The sequence below is a fragment of the Primulina huaijiensis genome, unplaced genomic scaffold (genome assembly GCF_012295235.1).
Source record: "Primulina huaijiensis isolate GDHJ02 unplaced genomic scaffold, ASM1229523v2 scaffold24871, whole genome shotgun sequence".
Lineage (NCBI taxonomy): Eukaryota > Viridiplantae > Streptophyta > Magnoliopsida > Lamiales > Gesneriaceae > Primulina > Primulina huaijiensis.
This window is the reverse complement of record NW_027356090.1, coordinates 729,042-746,925: the sequence shown is the minus strand read 5'-3', so window position 1 is coordinate 746,925 and position 17,884 is coordinate 729,042. Positions and strand designations below refer to the sequence as shown.

At 36.7% G+C, this 17,884-nt stretch overlaps 3 protein-coding genes and 1 long non-coding RNA gene across 9 annotated transcripts; 3 read left to right on the top strand and 1 right to left on the bottom strand.

Annotated features, from left to right (window-relative positions):
* The first annotated feature begins 1,653 nt into the window (after window positions 1–1,653).
* On the top strand, window positions 1,654–5,006 carry LOC140967321 (elongation factor 1-beta 2-like). Its single transcript, XM_073427781.1, has 6 exons — window positions 1,654–1,904; window positions 1,993–2,112; window positions 2,650–2,728; window positions 4,110–4,233; window positions 4,445–4,558; window positions 4,673–5,006. The coding sequence occupies exons 1-6, from the start codon at window positions 1,819–1,821 to the stop codon at window positions 4,834–4,836; spliced, it is 687 nt and encodes a 228-aa protein (XP_073283882.1). The 5' UTR covers window positions 1,654–1,818; the 3' UTR covers window positions 4,837–5,006.
* A 938-nt stretch (window positions 5,007–5,944) lies between these two features.
* On the top strand, window positions 5,945–9,150 carry LOC140967250 (UBP1-associated protein 2A-like). 2 transcript variants are annotated; one of them, XM_073427658.1, is made up of 3 exons: window positions 5,945–6,294; window positions 6,343–7,659; window positions 8,922–9,150. In XM_073427658.1, exons 1-2 carry the CDS (start codon window positions 6,007–6,009, stop codon window positions 7,657–7,659), a joined length of 1,605 nt encoding a protein of 534 aa, XP_073283759.1. In that variant the 5' UTR covers window positions 5,945–6,006; the 3' UTR covers window positions 8,922–9,150. The 2 variants fall into 2 exon arrangements, with proteins under 2 accessions (XP_073283759.1, XP_073283760.1); XM_073427659.1 differs by lacking the exon at window positions 8,922–9,150 and having other exon boundaries at window positions 5,945–6,240; window positions 6,343–8,024.
* A 217-nt stretch (window positions 9,151–9,367) lies between these two features.
* Window positions 9,368–17,354, top strand: LOC140967251 (peroxisomal adenine nucleotide carrier 1-like). Of its 5 annotated transcripts, none has more exons than XM_073427661.1 (6): window positions 9,368–10,304; window positions 13,326–13,481; window positions 13,831–14,062; window positions 14,441–14,587; window positions 16,634–16,794; window positions 16,929–17,354. In XM_073427661.1, the coding sequence occupies exons 2-6, from the start codon at window positions 13,351–13,353 to the stop codon at window positions 17,203–17,205; spliced, it is 948 nt and encodes a 315-aa protein (XP_073283762.1). In that variant the 5' UTR covers window positions 9,368–10,304; window positions 13,326–13,350; the 3' UTR covers window positions 17,206–17,354. The 5 variants fall into 5 exon arrangements, with proteins under 5 accessions (XP_073283762.1, XP_073283765.1, XP_073283764.1 ...); XM_073427664.1 differs by lacking the exon at window positions 9,368–10,304 and adding an exon at window positions 13,011–13,227; XM_073427663.1 differs by lacking the exon at window positions 9,368–10,304 and adding an exon at window positions 13,011–13,243 and having other exon boundaries at window positions 13,349–13,481.
* LOC140967252 (uncharacterized) lies at window positions 17,026–17,512 on the bottom strand. Its single transcript, XR_012173555.1, has 2 exons — window positions 17,251–17,512; window positions 17,026–17,217 (listed from the first exon to the last, which is right to left on the bottom strand). It is a non-coding gene; the product is annotated as an uncharacterized lncRNA (long non-coding RNA).
* Window positions 17,513–17,884: the final 372 nt, after the last annotated feature.

Here is a 17,884-nt window from a genome sequence, read left to right as displayed (position 1 = left end):
CATAAAATCATAGCAAAATATGTGTATTTTATCATCTCATATTATAATGTTTATTCCCACAGTTATATTCTATTCTTATTGATACCCCTGAGTTGAGGATCGGCTCATCTCACTCTCGANTTACATAAAATCATAGCAAAATATGTGTATTTTATCATCTCATATTTCTTATTGATACCCCTGAGTTGAGGATCGGCTCATTCCACTCTCGATCGCCCACATAATTAATAAGAGACTATCAAGAACCCATGAGAGGTCTTTTACCGCGTGTTCTAGGTGGTCATCCGGGAGGTCACTTCGCAGGTCACTTCGGCCGACCTCCCAAATGCCTTGGAACAAGACGTGAAAATAATATGTCGACCTCCCACAAGGACCCGAGCCGACCTCCCACGAAGACGTTTTCGCATCGATTAAAAGGGTAGTGGCCGACCTCCCGAGCCGAGCTCCCATGGGGCCGAGGGATGGCCGAGCTCATACTTACGAGGGCCCTTACTTAGATACTAGCAGACAGACAACGATAATCAAACTCAGAAAGGTAAAACCTATTAAGATTTATTAAATCTGTGCAGGATTTAAACCAAATCTATAAGATATAACCAAATCTTCCGCAAGATTCTGAAGATCTAAATCTACCAAAACATGATTCTATTGTTCTCCTATAAATATCAGGTTTCGTTCATTGTTTATTCATTCATATATATTCACATTCTTTCAGCACACACAGTACTCTCTCAATTTTTTATTCTCTAAGTTGACCGTCAGAGGGGTTACGCCGGAACAACCTTCCGGCCCCCTTTTAACGTTCTTGTTTGTGTTGTCAGATTTCGAAGGTCCAATTCGAGCTCCTCAAGTGAAGATCCGACCTCCCAGTTACCATCACCGATTTTAGCAACATCACTTATTATTATTATATTTTTTTATAACGTAATAGTCCACCGTCACTACAAATTTTTGCATACTGAAAAAACCTCCGAGCTAATGAGATAATCTACAAATTACGTTAGCAATTAAATAACATTGGACAAACACTATATGACAAGCTCTCCGAAAAAGTGTTAAGTGGAAATCAAACTAATTCATATATTCTACTAACTCATATATTTTTAAGGCAATTATTTTCTTATTATTACTCCCATTATTATCACATCATCAAAAAGCAGTACTTAAAAATTCAAAATTATATTAATCTACTGGAAAGAAAATAAAATATTTTTTAAAAAAAACATATATACAATTTAAATATCATAAACAAAAAATTCAATTATTTTTGCGATCTTATCGATGAATAAATGATCAAGTGTTACAATAATTTAATAAGTAGATATCGTGTGAGATGATCTGAGATAAGTCGATCTTATCTATATCGAGTTAAAAAATATAATTTTTTGCCATAAATGTAATATTTTTTCGAGTTAGTTCGGACCGTAAATATGTTTCATAAACTTGATACGTGAGACAATTTCAGAAATTTTTTAAGTAATTTAATTTGTATTTTATTCTATTATGTATATTTCTTTACTTTTCTTTATTAATTTCATATTATACATCATTTCGCGTCCACATCACACGAGTCATCGACTCATCGTGCGACTTATAAAATTAAAAGAGAAGAAATGCCATAAATTAAAATTAAAAAATCTAAATTTTTGAATGAAAAGGACCAAGGAAGAAAAAAGAATATGCCTTTGTCGAGTTTGTTCTGGCGATTTAGGGTTTTTAACCAATCCAGTATAAGAACCCGGGGATACCCTCGCTAACATCCTCTCTCACGCCCTCCGTCTCACAAGAGCTTCGCTTCTCTATCTTAATCGATCACTAATGGCCGTCACTTTCGGAGATCTGCGCACCGAATCCGGCCTCAAGGCCCTCGATGAGTTCATCTCCGGAAAATCATACATCTGCTGGTTAATATTCTTCATTTATTTTCAATTCATGTGGAAATTGTTAGGATTTTTTTTGCTTGACTGTGTATTTTTTGTCCGTGGGTTTCAGTGACCAGTTTACGAAAGACGATGTTAAGGTTTACGCTGCCATTTCGGAGAAACCCAGTGGAGATCTTTACCCCAATGCCAGTCAGTGGTACGAGACCGTATCGGCAAAGCTGGCCCCTAGGTGCGTAATCCCACACCTGTTCAGATTTTGTTACTTTTTATAAGAAGTTATAACCATCAAGGAATTAAATATGGACAATTTAAAGACATGACCAATTTTGAGAAAAAGCAAAAAGTCGGCATAATTTGGCTTTCAGCTGTTGTTTTTCTGGATATAGTAATGTTTTTTAATACTCGTTCAAGAAGTTTACTTCGATTTAATCTTTCATATCTAATACGCGTGAAGAATTGTATGGATTAGTTTTGCTTGTCCGACAATTTCCTGTTCTTATGATTCTATATTATCGGTATACTATTGTTAGTACTTGAAAGATTGTGTCGAATAGTTCAAAGAAGCCTGAAAAGGTGTCAACTTTTATATTTATTTAAACTTATTGAAATCTGAGATACTTATTCCATTTCCATATTGGGTCTGGCCAAGAAATTTAATTCATTGAAGTTCCTCGAAAGTGACTTATGCAGTTTATGGCTCAGTATTATTGATATTTACTCTTGAGTTGACTTGCTCATTATGTTTGTGGCATGAATGAATGTATAGCTTTCCTGGTAAGGCTGTAGGAGTGAGCCTTCGCGGTCAAGGTTATCCTGCAGAGGCTGCTCCTGCTGTGGAATCCAAGGTAGCTGCTTTTTAAACCTTGTTTATGTATAGAATACATGTATGAATATGGGTATTAGGCTTGCTAGAAATGTAAAATTATGAACTTTGTCTATATGCTCGCTGTTGTTCGCTCATAAGTTTGATGCCTTGAAACTCTAACAGTTCATTTGGGTATACAATTTACGGGGGAGTGAAAAGTAAATGCTGAAGCTTTGACACCAAACTTTGCATATGAGACTGTATGAGCAAGATGAATGATCAATGAAAAAGATTTATGAGGTCTCCATAAATATGTTTCTACAGTTTAGGCATTGTTATTTCACCTCAGCGAGGATCCAGACAAATTACAAGTATTTGATGCAGTCAAACTTGTAGAAGTTTATTATTATTTGATGAATAAATCTCTTTTAATCATTAGTCCTTTTAATAATAACCTTTGGCAACTTCTCGCGACAATTTTTTTATTTCTTTACATCTCTACTTTGATTATCTAAAATAGTGCAATGAAAACTAAAATACATATCTTAAAAAAAAAACTAAAATACATTGGTGCATAGTTAAAAAACCTGTGCCTGGTGACCAGCAACTTATCTATAGCCCGATAAATGCAAGCCCACAACAATATAATACTTGCTAAACCCTGTATGCATTCATCGGTGGTTGCAGTCTTTGTTTTTCTCAAAAATAATCAGACCAGAACGGAACCATAGTATTCTGTTTTGAGAAATTCAATTAGTGCAGTCTTGCTTTTCTTTGTTTAATTGCATCCAATTCCAGCTACAATCCTCTCTTACCCTAATTCCAGAATTACTCAAATACATTATGCATTTACTAATAAATATTTTTATTTACATTAAAATTTAATAATTTTTTGAAATATATTTTTTAGTAAATATTTACTTTATCTATGTGAATTCTAAAAATTTATGCCAAGTGCACCACCCTAGTTCTATGAGGCACACCTCACTCCTTGTGCCTCACGCTCGATGCCCCCTAATGCGCTTTAGTGCACGTTGCGCCTAAATAACTATGCGTTGGTTGCAAGTTGATGATTATTTAGTTTTTTTTTCGGATTTTTTGTTTGAAATTTCACAGGCATGAGCTGCTTGCGCTTTTTTTTGTAAAAACCTTGTTTTATTACTTGATACCTAGCGATCTCAATTTTTCACGTGACCTTTAATTTGAGGAGGCTTTCCAATAGGTTATTTTGTGCATTTTTCAAACGGTTTGAGTGGGTTTTGAATTTGCTTTCCATGTCTGTACATGTGTTGCCAGTTGCATGGTGGTTGGAGGGGTGTCCTATGGGATATGCATGGGTTCCAAACTTATGCCACATGTTATCTATTTTTAGTTTACTTGATCTGGTTTCGCTTTTCTGCCTTCATTAAAAAAATCTCCAGGAGGCTGCAGGAGGCGATGACGATGACGATGATCTGGATCTCTTTGGTGATGAGACAGAGGAGGAAAAGAAGGCAGCTGAAGAGAGAGAGGCTGCCGCAAAGAAATCCGCTAAAAAGAAAGAGAGTGAGTTTGGAATAATGCAAAAATTATATGAGCATAGCATCCAAAATCATGGTTCTAGGGAGTCATTTTGTGCAGAGATAATTGTTTTGTAGTTGGTTATTAGATAATAGGAAGTGCTGCATTTTTTATTCACATGATGCAGACCAGTTTTTTTTGGCTAATGTCTTGAACTATGAGTTTAAGATGTTGAATAACTGGATAAATTATCCAGGTGGAAAATCCTCTGTTCTTATGGACGTGAAACCTTGGGATGATGAGACTGACATGAAGAAGCTAGAAGAGGCCGTTCGGAGCATTGAAATGCCTGGGCTCTTGTGGGGAGCATGTATGATTTGTTCCTTTTTTAATGCCAACCAATTTTGGTTTCTTCTGTTTTTTACCTGCTGACAACTAAGTTGCTAGTCTCTGGCTGAAGCTTTGCTTTTCTCCCCTTGTGCAGCAAAATTGGTAGCTGTTGGATATGGAATAAAGAAACTGCAGATCATGCTTACCATAGTTGACGATCTCGTCTCAGTCGATAATCTCATTGAGGAGTATCTCACAGTCGAGCCTCGCAATGAGCACATCCAAAGCTGCGATATTGTGGCATTCAACAAAATCTGATTAGAGCCTTCTTTTACCGTAATTTTGTTCTTGTGGTTGGCCCTTTTTCTTGCCTTTGAGTTTCATATATTTCTCCTATTTTAAGGAAGATGTGCTTTGATTGATTCCTGGACAGAGGGGGAATGAATACTGACAAACTATTAAATTATCCAACTTGATGTGATAATTTAGACTGTGTTTGGTTTGCATGGTAAGGCTTAGGTAAAAAAAATTTATACGTAAAGATCTATACAGATGTTTAACTACGGGAAAAAAAATCGAAAATTAGAAGTTAGAGGATATGATATATGATGTTGCCTCTTTTTGCAGAAAACATGATTTTGTATTCAAAGGTATGCTACTTCTATTTTAATTTTATGAAAAAAGAAGGATATTTTAAAAAGAACTTCACTTAATGAGTTACTTTCAATTTAAAAGTGGGTTTGAATGTAATTCTAGTTGTGTTTGGATGAAAAGAAGTTGAAATAAAAAAGAATTTGATTTGAAAGAGAGATTTTGAAATTTATTATAATCATTGTTTCATTTACATAAATTAATAGAACGATGTATTTAAAATTTATTTAAACAATGAAATGAATTTAAAATCAATAGATTTGAAATAAATGATAATTTAATAATTATTGTTTTTTTTTTCTTATAATAATTATTGATTAAAAACATCAAAATATTTTTATATTATCAAATCTTTTTTAAATGGAAAAAAGGGTCTAAATGTTCGATCCATTAATATTGTCAAAATCGGCACAATTTTTATAAAGCGAATAAGAGGAGTCGAGCAGAAGTCCGCACGTCAAGAGGCAGTGAAATGTTAAGTGATAAATATTTGATATTCAATAAATTTATGAATTGACCAAAACTTTGAGCGATAATTTTTTTAGTTGTGCTACTTCAATAATTACCCATCTTCCCTTATGCTAAATATTTAAGATAGTTCGTTCATATTACTCTCTACAACTGTTTTTTTTTTAAATGATACAACTGTTTTTTTATAATTATAAAAAATATTTATTTCAAAATACAGATAAAACGATTTATTTTTTAAAATAATAATAAGTTCGGTGTATATATATTTATATAGATATATATATATATATACATATATGTATCGCGTAGCTTTAACCTTCGAGCATTCAAAGAAAAGAAAACCCTAGCTCTTCTTCTCACATCAATATGGCCAGGAAACGAAAAGCCCGCGCCGTCGAAGCTCCTCAAGAACCCGAGCCCGAGCCCGTCCAGCTCGAGGTAGCAGAGCAGGAACAATTCGTTACGGAGGAGGCCCAACAAATCGTAGAGGAAGATCCAGGTATCGAGGAAGGAGTCGATGTTGAAGCAGTAGAAGAGGATCAAGGGGGAGAGGGATTGGGCGAGGGAGAAGGAGAAGGAGAAGGAGAAGGAGAGGGAGAGGTAGACGGAGACGGAGACGGAGACGGAGACGGAGAGGGAGAGGGAGAGGGAGAGGTAGAGGGAGAGGAAGACGGAGATGGTGAAGGAGAAGGAGAGGAGGAGCAAGAAGACGACGCGGTGTTTGAGAATGACGAGCAAGGGAGTGAAACTACGGAAAAGCCATCTGTGAATGATGCCTTGACGAATGTCGGTGAAGCTGAAGGGCTGGAGGGGGAAGATGGAGGAGATTTGGATGGAGAGTCGTTGGAGAAGCTTCTCGACCCTTTTTCGAAGGACCAGCTGTCTCGTTTGATCAAGGATGCGGTGCACAAACACCCTGATATCATGGAGGATGTGAATAAATTGGCGAACGCAGACCCTTCACACCGCAAGATATTCGTGCACGGCCTTGGGTGGAATGCGAATACCGAGCTGATTACTTCTGTATTCGGTAAGTTCGGAGAGATCGAGGATTGTAAGGTTGTCATGGACAAGAATTCCGGGAAATCCAAGGGATACGCGTTCGTCCTCTATAAGAACCGTGATGGGGCCCGTCGTGCTCTGATGAAGCCACAGAAGTTGATTGAGGGTCGAATAACTTCTTGCCAACTGGCCTCTGCAGGTCCAGTTCAGGCTCCTCCCCCGACTGTGCTGCCCACTGTGACGGTACCACCTCCATCTGAGTACACTCAGCGGAAAATTTATGTGAGCAATGTATCAGCTGAGCTTGATGTTCCGAAACTAGTGGAGTTCTTTTCCAAATTTGGGGAGATCGAAGAAGGGCCATTGGGGTTGGATAAAGAATCTGGAAAGCCAAGAGGGTTCTGTTTGTTTGTTTTCAAAACTATCGAGGGTGCCAAGAGGGCATTGGAAGAGCCACACAAGAAGTTTGAAGGTCAAATTCTGCATTGCCAGAAAGCCGTAGATGGGCCTAAACTTTCTAAGGGTTCTCTTAACTTGCAGCATAGTCAACCACTGCAGCAGCAGATACGGCCTCAGCATCTCCATCACAATCGTCACCAGGGGCAGTTGGGGCATTACCATCATGCTGCAAAGAGGGGCAAGTTTGGAGGGGGCCGGGGAGGCATGAGGCACGCAGGTGGACATTTAATGGCACCGAGTGCAGGGACCACTGCGCCTGCAGTGGGGTTTGGCCATGCGGTTCCCCCCGCCGCTATTGGACAGGCTGTAGCAGCTTTGTTGGCAACTCAGGGGGCTAGCTTAGGGATTGGTAATTTTCTTGGAGGGATGGGAACAAGTGTGAATCAGCAGGGAGGTCCACCGATGATGAATAATGCAGCTTATGCAGGTCAGGCTGGTGTTAGTAGCTATGTAGGACAGCCTGGGATGCAGGGAGGCTATACTGCCCAGCCACAGATGGGTCAGGGTGGCGTTATGCCACATCAGGGTGGTGCCCCCTACATGGGTCACGGTCACTAGGTAAGTAAGTTCTGCCACTATCAAATTTTGCAACAAATAATCTGACATGAGATGCGTCAATTGTGTTGGTTTGTATAAGATGATGTTTAGACTGGCTGTTACCTCGTGCTTGTTGCTGAAGGATTGTTCCTGGACGATAATAGGAAGATCTAGAGCAAAATAGAATAGAATTTTCCTACTAATGAAGCAATGCTGGAATTTTTACTGCCTCTGTAATTGTTCCTGGGAACCAGTGAGGGAAAACTATTATCGAAATCAAGGATTCCATGACTACCTGACAAGAGGGTGTATACCTAGATACAGCTATAATTGTTTATCGATTAGATTAGGGGCCTATTTGGCCTACTCTGATTAAACTTAATAATTATAAATAAAATCCATGTATCAAATGAAGGTTTCCATCAATTGGAGGGATTTTGACTTCTCAGATGGTAGAATGTATTGGGAAAAGAATCAGGAACTTCGAAGTAATGGCATTAGTATTACAAAATCTACCAGTGATTTGTCCAGGTCATGCGGTTAAAAGGATTGGGAAAACTCTGACTACTAAATATAGCTTGAAGTTTGATTGTATTGTTGTTATTTAAATTAGAATTATACGATACAATTAAATGGTTGTCCAAAGGAATCGAGCATTTATATATAGTGCACTTCGTAGTGAAAATATACATGTGATTGAGATTTCTTGTACTCTCGTTCCAACAATCTTGCATGAAGCTGAGTCACAGACATTAACTATCATGATAAATTTGATAGAATAAATAGAATGCAGTTGATGGATTAACCTTCTACCTCGCCCTCAGATAACATTCTTGGTAAAAAGCTAGTCAAGCTACCAATCATTGATGCAATTTGGAGAATTGATGCTGCCATGATATATCTACTGCCCTTGTCGATTGCACACAGCTATGTCTTATTTCTTTGATATCAAGTTACTGATGAGAGTTTTTTTTTTCCCTTTTCCCTCATATTTTTAAAAAAATTTCGTTCTTTGCCAATCTCTGTGCTTATAATTCTTATATCTTGGCGTTGATTTATCCTGTTTACTTAGTGATGAAGTTTTCGTTGTCATGGTCTTATATGTTTAATTTTTTCGCTGACAAAAGCTTTGTACTTGTTTCAAAATTTCAGGTGCTTCTCAGTTTTTCTTGTTAAACATTTTAATGCATGGGTTGCTGCTTCAGATTAATCATTTCCTCTGAATGAATTTTAATTTTGTTTTTCAGAACAGTCTTTTTATGTTTAATGTATTCATTGTGCAGATTCTTCAAAATTGCACCAAACTTTTAGTTTTGGACTCTGGTGATTCTTCTGAAGTTCAGGCACTCATGCAAATGACGTCTTTCCTTATTGCAAAAAATTACCATTTGCCTAAAGACTAGAATCTAAAATATGTACTTTTTTATTTGTTTACTTTTGTCTATCAAATATTTTTTAAAACAGTGACTCATCTTGCTTCTAATAACAACTTTTTAAAAGGATCGAGGTTCACCATTTTGATCTTGTGGTGTCTCTGTGATATTTGCATTTGTGTCGATTGGGTATCTTTATCTACTTCTGGCATTTGCATCCACTTGTTGCTTCCGTCAATTTGCATTATGGAAAAAGATTGCAGCTTTCATTGGTGATGAAATGTAACCTGTTTTTGTGATCTACATCCGTGCCTTACTGTTTGATCTTGTATATGCTTGTTCAAGGTATCGAAAGCATGCGTCGGTTTAGTTCTTTTTTTGGTAGTGGCTCATAAATGGATATCCTGAGTAGTTTTACTCTTAACTAACAAACTTGACATTTTGATCTTATTACAGTGCAGTTGCAGGAAAGCTCATAATGTATCACTGCAGCTTGCCTTCTTTGCGTTGTCTTTAATATTCATTACTTGATATACGTTAAAATTGGAATTATTTACTTTTATTAACCTAATAAGCAATGATCTACTCCCATTTACCAGACATGAAGGTGTCATTTTTTTTAATGACACCAATTTGACTTGAAAACAAGGGAGTTGTGGAATCTTTATGTTTATACCAAAAATTGGTGTTCTTTTGAGTTGTTGTTGAGTGTCACATCAGTGCTTTAATTGAAGGTACATCCGAACAGAAACTACCAATTTGAAAATTACAATATCCTTTATGAACATCCTGAACGGTAGGAACCGGGGACACATTGTTTTCTTGTCAACAGCCATGTTGGTTAGTGATTTGTGAATTAGATTAAATTTAGTGGCTGTACACAAACCATTAACATGGACTGAAACATGCTTTTTAGCAGCAACGATTTTTGGCGCATAAAAGTGTTTTCAAATCACTTCAGATTGGAGACGCACTTTTTGCTAGGATCTGGCTTCTCCGCAAATTAATTATATATATATATATATATATAGTTAAAAGTCCTCCATTCTTCTTTGTTCATGGAGTTCAGCCATTTTTGGGCGAAGGCAGTATCTTTTTCCATGAAAAATTTATCTCCACGGTCAACTCTCTCCTCTAGTTAATCCACTTTTCCTATTCCCTGTTGATTAAAGTCAAGCAAAAAACCATTGGTTTGTTTGTATTTGGGGATTTGTTTTCCCAGAGGCAGGGTACCTGATCCAGAAGTCGATGCCTCGAGGAAAGACGTTGCTGCATCCTTCTGCTCTTAAGCAGGTAATTAGCCATTTTTGCTTCATCCAAATCTTGTGTCCTAATTGTTGTTTTATCTTGTTTCATATATATGAATTGACAACACATTCTTAGATTAGACTTAAAATTGATTTTAAGTGACTCCATTGAATTTCTTACCTAAAACATGAAATGGAAGGGACAAAGTGATATTTGCTAGCATCGATACCACTCTTGTGATCATCATTTCGTCAGCGATGTCCCTCGAAGGATATAGTATTCTGCAAAGCTTTATGTTCCCTTTGTTTGGTTTTTATCTAAGCAAGAGCTCTTCGTCTTTTCATGCTTACTAGGATTGTGCTCATGTGCTTAACCACTTTGATTGTCTTGTGTTTTAGTCACATTAGTTTACCACCCTCCGTCCCCCGGGTTCATAAGCTTCTCCAGAGACAAATTCTTATACATACATAAAAATATGATGTCAACATCCATTCATAGACTAAAATTTTTGCTCTGTTATGGGTACAAATCCGGGGTTTCCGAAGTGTTGAACCACAGAAAGTGACCAATATTTCAACGCAATCTAATGATCTAAAACGCGCACGTGTATGCATTCTAGAGTGTTTCAGTTTTCCCGTTATGGAAACGTGGAAGAAAGAGTATGTTCCAATGCTTCACGTTGGAAATCACAGCAAGTCCAAACTAAATTCCAATGTACAAGTGTTTGGAAGAATATAGGGTGCATTATTTTTGGATTGGAGGATTTGGTGAATTTGAATTATAAGTCCGTCATCGAAGTGCGTCCAATGTGTGGATGATTTTTAAACATACGAATTTGAGAATCTTCAGCTTTCATTTGAAATAGATTCCTTCTAATTATTTGATCGATTAAAATAATTCAATCCAAACACAAACCATTGGTTTATTAGGAAAATATGAAGATATTGATAATGGCTAATGATTCTTTTTAATGCGATGCACTTTGTTTAAGCAATACTTCATCAAAATATTAGAATATCCTTAAGATTTCGAAGATGTGTATGGTTCATAGAAGTTTACCAAAATTTTCAAGATTTCAGGTCAGATGATATGAAATTGACGATAACTCGCGTTTTTCAGTATGTTTTCGTAATTACTTGTACCATCTTCTCCTTGAAATTACAAGAGCAACCTCCCTTATTTTCATTTTTATATTATATGATTCTTTCTATCTAAAATCTCTTATCTAATAATTATTTTGAATTATAATTTATATTGCATCAATATTATAAATTTCTTGGGATTATTTTTCATCATTTAGAGCGCGCTTGGTTTTGTTCAAAATAAGAGGATTAATAAATGGTAATATAAATAAATGGTAAAAGCACGATTGTAGGTAGGACTGTAATGGAAAGAAATAAACTGCGATATCAAAAATTTCTTCCTTTCTGAAACCCCAAAAAAAAAAAAAAAAAAAGTTGGACGGGTCGGGTTTTTAATGCTTGTTAAAATCGTATCCTTGGCTTAAATAATGCCTTCTAATTCCTGAACCGATTAAACGTTTGTTGGCTCAAGTTAGGCTCGCGAATGTTTACTTGCTGTTTTCTGATGGCTTCGACCCCGTGAACGAGAAAACTATTTTAATAGTTGTAAAAGATTTCAAAAATTTATTCTCACACTCAGCTTTTATCGTTTGTGTCGTTTTTAAATCGTGAATAAATTTTTGGAGTGTTGATAACAATATCTTTTTCTTATACATATAAAAGAGTTTGCAATAGCATGGAGGGAAAGATGGACATCGTCGTCATATTGGTTGGTGGCAAGGGATTTCACTGATCCATCATATGGGGGTGTGACCAGAGCCACTGGGGGAAGAAATTCTCGTGCCCGAGTATTCAAGTTTGAAGTACAAAATTCGTGACGAATTTGGTATTTATAAAGAGTTTGATATCGATAGAATATGTTGATTATTCATACAGTTTTAGAGAATATTTACGTGAAGAAGTACTAAATTATGTAAAAATACTTTCAATGGAGTTTACATAACTCAATTATATGTTGGAAATCTGAACATTTATTAATAACTTATTTCTTTAAAATGTCGATAGGATCCGGGGAAATTAACTACGAGTAGTAGTTTAGTATACTTATAAAAGTTAATTGCTTTAGTATCAGTTTATGTTCCATTTAAGTGGTTTCAAATTTTAACTATTAAGATTTTATTGTACGTTTTTTTTAAGAATCTCAGATTGTGCAATAATAATTTGCATTGTCACAAGTCGAAATTTGAATATAAGAGAAGTGATTGAAATAATAGAAAATTAAAAATGTCTTTTTAAATTTTCATATCTTAGTTGATTTTTTGTCTAAAAATGTTCGACGAGCTCGAAAATGATCTTGTTTAACAGCTTGAAGACGAGCTCGTCTCACGAGTCAAGCTCGAGTTTGACTCGTTAAACATGATAAACGAGCTATTAAAAAATCGAGATCGAGTTACTCGCGAGCTTAATAATTTTAAAATGAGCCGAGCTCGAGCATCATTATAAAAGCTCAAATCGAACTCTCTCGAATTTATATATTTTAAACAAATCGAGCTCAACTTCTTTGGTTATACTCGTTTACATTTCAAACTAAAATATGATTAGGGAGACGATATTACCAGGAATATGTAATTTAATATATTTCAAATTATGCCAACAGCCAATGGCCGGTGTCAAAATATTTTATAAAAATATAAAATAAATAAACTGAAAACACGTACTTATAATATAGTATCTAAAATCAATTTGTATTTTGCAACATAGTCAAATAAATTCCACGTATCGAAAGAAAAGAAAGAATGAATGCCCATATTTCATTTGCTTGCAAATCCCGGTACGATTCATTTGATTACTAAACCGGCACGATCGCAGGCGCCCATCCTCACCGGTATCCTGTCTCCGTGAAAGCCAAGTCTTATCTCCGTTGCTGATAACATTGCGACGATTTTGTAATTTGTTGTCGGTGTGAGTTTTCTTGGATTATTGGGTGATCAATCAATTATTACTATGTTAATTTTTGTTTTGTTTCTTGATTTTGGGTGTGAAGGTTGGGATTTTCTACGGTTCTAGATATGGAGTCTTTAGTGGAGGCGACGTCAGGTGCGGTGGGGGCGCTGGTCAGCACCACCATTTTGTACCCACTCGACACTTGCAAGTCCAAGTATCAAGCTGAAAATCGAGCATCACATCACCAAAAATACAGGTTTTTGTTGTTTTTTAGATTTCGTTTTTTTTAATGGTATTAATCTGGTGGATTGATGCTCTTCTGCTCAAATGAAAAGCTCTTGTTCCTCATTTATTGAATAAGCTAATTGGGAAAAGAAGCAAGATCCCTTTGGGAAGGAGGTAATGGGGGTACAGAGCGGGATCGGATCACTAAACTTTTTTTAAAAAAAATGTAAAGTCAAAGGCCATTTTCGACTTGGGAAAAACGTTAGTGGAACAGCGTTCCAGGCAAAGCAAGTATTTTTCGGAATTGGCGATTTAAATTTGAAGAGTTTTCAGCAGTTTCTGCTTAGGTGATCGGAACTGACTTCTCTTGTTTTGAACAGGCACATTTCAGATGTACTCTGGGAGGCAATATCCAGCCATCAAGTACTTTCATTATACCAGGGCCTGGGAACGAAGAATTTGCAGTCTTTCATTTCACAGTTCGTATATTTCTATGGATATAGCTTCTTCAAGAGACTCTACTTAAGAGATAGCGGATCTAAATCTATTGGAACTGCAGCTAATCTGGTCATTGCTGCTGCTGCAGGTGCTTGCACGGCCATTGTTACGCAGGCAAGTCATATTTTCATTGATTCTGGTTTTAACTCTTGTTGCTTGTTGGTTCTGGCGGCATGATGATTATTTGCTCCATGTTAAGTACCCAGGTCTAGTGAGTACTAAAAACTGTTGGTTGGAGGCAGTTTGCATTCTTATGTTTGATGCATGCACTGTTACGACTTTTAAGACTGATACATTACAAGTTAAAATATTGAAATTATACCAAGTTCCAGTCATTTGTATGGTATAGAATATTGATCAAAGTGGCTTTTATATTTTTGTTACCTGGTCCTTATGTGATTCTGGTAGCTTAATATTGGTTCTGGTGGATTTTAAGCATCATGTACTCAATTATTCTGCTGAAGTGGCCTGATTTTGGATTATTTTATTCAGCCTCTTGATACAGCATCGTCAAGAATGCAAACAAGTGATTTTGGCAAGTCCAAAGGGCTGTGGAAATCACTCACAGAGGACACTTGGTCCCGCGCATTTGATGGCCTAGGCATTTCTCTTCTTCTAACAACAAACCCTTCCATACAGGTTGATGGTTGTGTTTTCTTTACATTCAATTTCTTTCTATATGATGGAAACAAAGATCCTCTGTGAATTTTGTGAATTTGGCTGAATGAATATTTTATTCCTTAAACTTGGTATTTACACAAGAATAATCGGTAGTTAGAAAGATGCATAGAGATAATTACCAAATCTCTCATTAAATAAAATATTCTACTAATCCTACATTTTCCTATTATAGAATAAAATAAAATCCTAAATAATATTCTACTAATCCTACCTTTCCTATTATAGAATAAATAAAAATAAAAGCCTAAATACAAATCTGACTAGGAAAAATTAATAGTAATTCTAACACTCTCCCTCAAGTTGATGCATAAATGTCGATCATGCGCAACTTTGATTTAAAAGAGTCAAACTGAGGTCGATGAAGATTCTTCGTAAGAATGTCAGCAAGTTGACCATCGGACGGGATGTATGGAATGCAAATTTCCCCGGTGTCAATCTTTTCTTTGATAAAATGACGGTCTATCTCGATATGTTTAGTCCGGTCATGTTGAACTGGATTATGAGCAATGCTGATAGCAGCCTTATTATCACAGAATAACCGGAGAGGAGTAGTCTTGAGGAGACTCAGCAATTGATGAATTTGATCAGCGGAAAAAGTCATAGGGGCAGGGGCAGGGGCAGAAGACTGTGGAGAGGTTGTAGTAGCCACATCGACACCTTTTCCGATAGTCTTCGAGCTCGATGGTAACTTTGGGGGCTTGCCATGTAGGGCCCAACACTTCTCCCGAGTGTGCCACGGTTTATGACAGTAATCACACTCAAAATAGTCAGATTTGCCCGATTTCCGGGAATCATTGGTTCGAACTTTGGCTGGGGCAGGGTCCTGGGTAGCCATGGCAGAAGGCTCGAAAGAGGCGACGTCGGGGCCAAGCATGACCGTACGGCGGCTTTCTTCACGACGAACCTCGGAGAAGACCTCCCGCGGAGTCGTGATAGGATCCCGGCCAAGTATCCGACCATGAACCTCATCGAGATCCTTATTAAGGCCAGCAAGGAATTGGAAGACACGGTCTTTCTCGATCAATTTGAGGAACCGAGCATGATCCGCAGAGCACTTCCATTCAAAGTCATAGTACAGATCACATTCCATCCACAAGGCCATGAGATCGTTGAAATATTGGGTGACAGATTTGGATCCTTGCTTAGCATCCCACATCTTAGTAGTCACCTCATAGAGTTGAGCCGAGTTCCCAACATCTGAATACGTATCCTTGACAGCGTCCCACCCCACAAAGTTCGTGCTGAAGGTAGAAACAAATAGGAGCGACCAATAGAGGACTCCATGGAATTGATCAACCACGACATAACCATGGAATTCTCAATCTCCCAGGCATTGTAGGACGGGTCGGTTTTGGCAGGTTCAGTCGTGGTATCATTGAGGTGGCCAATTTTTCCTCGTCCTTTGATGAACAAGGTGACCGATTGGGACCACTGCAAAAAGTTGGTACCATTAAGCTTATGGGTAGCAAAAAATTGGTGGAAATTTCATTCTGGTTAAGATTGGTGGAAGAGTGGCCTCCACCAGTGGGTTTTGTGGTAGATTCGCCATCAATTGGAGTGCTCGGGGAAGATGAATCAGCCATAAATCTTCCAAAAAGGAATTCCGGGTTGCTCATAATAGAAGAGCAATCGGAAAAGAAGAAAAGGAGATCGTAGGGTTAAAGTATCGGATCGATTATCGCTCTGATACCATGTGAATTTGGCTGAATGAATATTTTATTCCTTAAACTTGATATTTATACAAGAATAATCGGTAATTAGAAAGATGCATAGAGATAATTACCAAATCTCTCATTAAATAAAATATTCTACTAATCCTACATTTTCCTATTATAGAATAAAATAAAATCCTAAATAATATTCTACTAATCATACCTTTCCTATTATAGAATAAATAAAATAAAATCCTAAATACAAATCTGACTAGGAAAAATTAATAGTAATTCTAACATCCTCTTATCATGAAAATCTATATTTTAATCGGGGAATTCTGATGCTATGCAGTACACCGTGTTTGATCAACTAAAGCTGAGATTAATAAAGAAAAAGACAAGCAAAGCAAGAGATGACATACCATCTCCAGAAGCTCTTTCTGCATTTTCTGCCTTTGTTTTGGGTGCTGTTTCAAAATGCATCGCAACCTGTTTAACATACCCAGCAATAAGGTATAAGAAAGGCCCCATCTTCCCATTTTCATTTATCAACCAACTCATAGTAGCCTCGACATTTCAATATTTTGAGTCACCCAGATTCTTTTCTTATGCATCATCATGAAGCTAAGTTCTTTGAACATGGACAGGTGTAAGGTGATGATTCAATCAGCCAAAGATGAAAACGAGGAAGATGGCTGGAAACCAAAGCCACATAAAACAGTGTCTGGAATTTTTTGTGCCATATGGGAAAAAGAAGGGTTGCTTGGCTTTTTCAAAGGATTACAAGCGCAGATGCTGAAGACCGTCTTAAGTTCAGCCCTACTTCTGATGATAAAGGAGAAAGTCACAAAGACCACATGGATACTAATGCTTGCCTTGAGAAGGTTCATGCTCGTAACCAGAACTAGGTTAAAGAGCTCTTGATAAAATCTTGAACTAAAAGGGATCGTTAAGGACCCGATTCAGGACGTAGCAAAGCTTCTTGGTTGACACAACTAAATGTGAAAACGTTCCATGCATGAGATACTGCTAGAGTTTTACCCGTTTCCCCAACTGAAACTTTCAAAACCAAATACAAACTAGCCCTGTGACCCTTTCCCCCAAAACACAATATTCTGTAATTTTTATATTTTCCAATATAATCCGTGCATTTCACTAGAATTTTAATCACGTTTAAAGAATATCCCATTGTTATATTACGTTGAGACCCGAAATCTATTTTCTTAAAATATAAAATTAGTTTTATCCTGTAATTACTTGCATATTTTTTAAAAAATAAAAAATTCTCGTGTGTACACAATACTCAATAAAGGACAAAGCAATCTAATTAACAGGACCTGGACAGCAAGAAAACAGCTTAGGGGGTTAAAGAAATAAACTGTTTGAAAACTTTAAAAACTCCCACCATTAAACCAATATCTGGGTAAATTAAAAATTATACACTAATGGGCAATGGCACCGCTCCCTAATATTATATAATAGTGGTTAGATCTCTTGTTGATCGGACCAATTTATATTTTTTAAATAAAAACATGTTTATTTTCCCTACCAATAAACACACATTAATCAACTTTAACGTGTAATTATGCAAAATATTATTTAG

Coding starts and splice junctions, on each gene's coding strand:
- LOC140967251 (XM_073427661.1), top strand. CDS start 13,351: ATGGAGTCTTTAGTGGAGGCGACGTCAGGTGCGGTGGGGGCGCTGGTC. Junction 14,588..16,633: donor CAACAAACCCTTCCATACAG/GTTGATGGTTGT, acceptor GATGCTATGCAG/TACACCGTGTTTGATCAACT. Junction 16,795..16,928: donor TTAACATACCCAGCAATAAG/GTATAAGAAAGG, acceptor GAACATGGACAG/GTGTAAGGTGATGATTCAAT.
- LOC140967321 (XM_073427781.1), top strand. CDS start 1,819: ATGGCCGTCACTTTCGGAGATCTGCGCACCGAATCCGGCCTCAAGGCC. Junction 1,905..1,992: donor GGAAAATCATACATCTGCTG/GTTAATATTCTT, acceptor CGTGGGTTTCAG/TGACCAGTTTACGAAAGACG. Junction 2,729..4,109: donor CTCCTGCTGTGGAATCCAAG/GTAGCTGCTTTT, acceptor AAAAATCTCCAG/GAGGCTGCAGGAGGCGATGA.
- LOC140967250 (XM_073427658.1), top strand. CDS start 6,007: ATGGCCAGGAAACGAAAAGCCCGCGCCGTCGAAGCTCCTCAAGAACCC. Junction 6,295..6,342: donor AGGGAGAGGGAGAGGGAGAG/GTAGAGGGAGAG, acceptor GGAGAGGAGGAG/CAAGAAGACGACGCGGTGTT.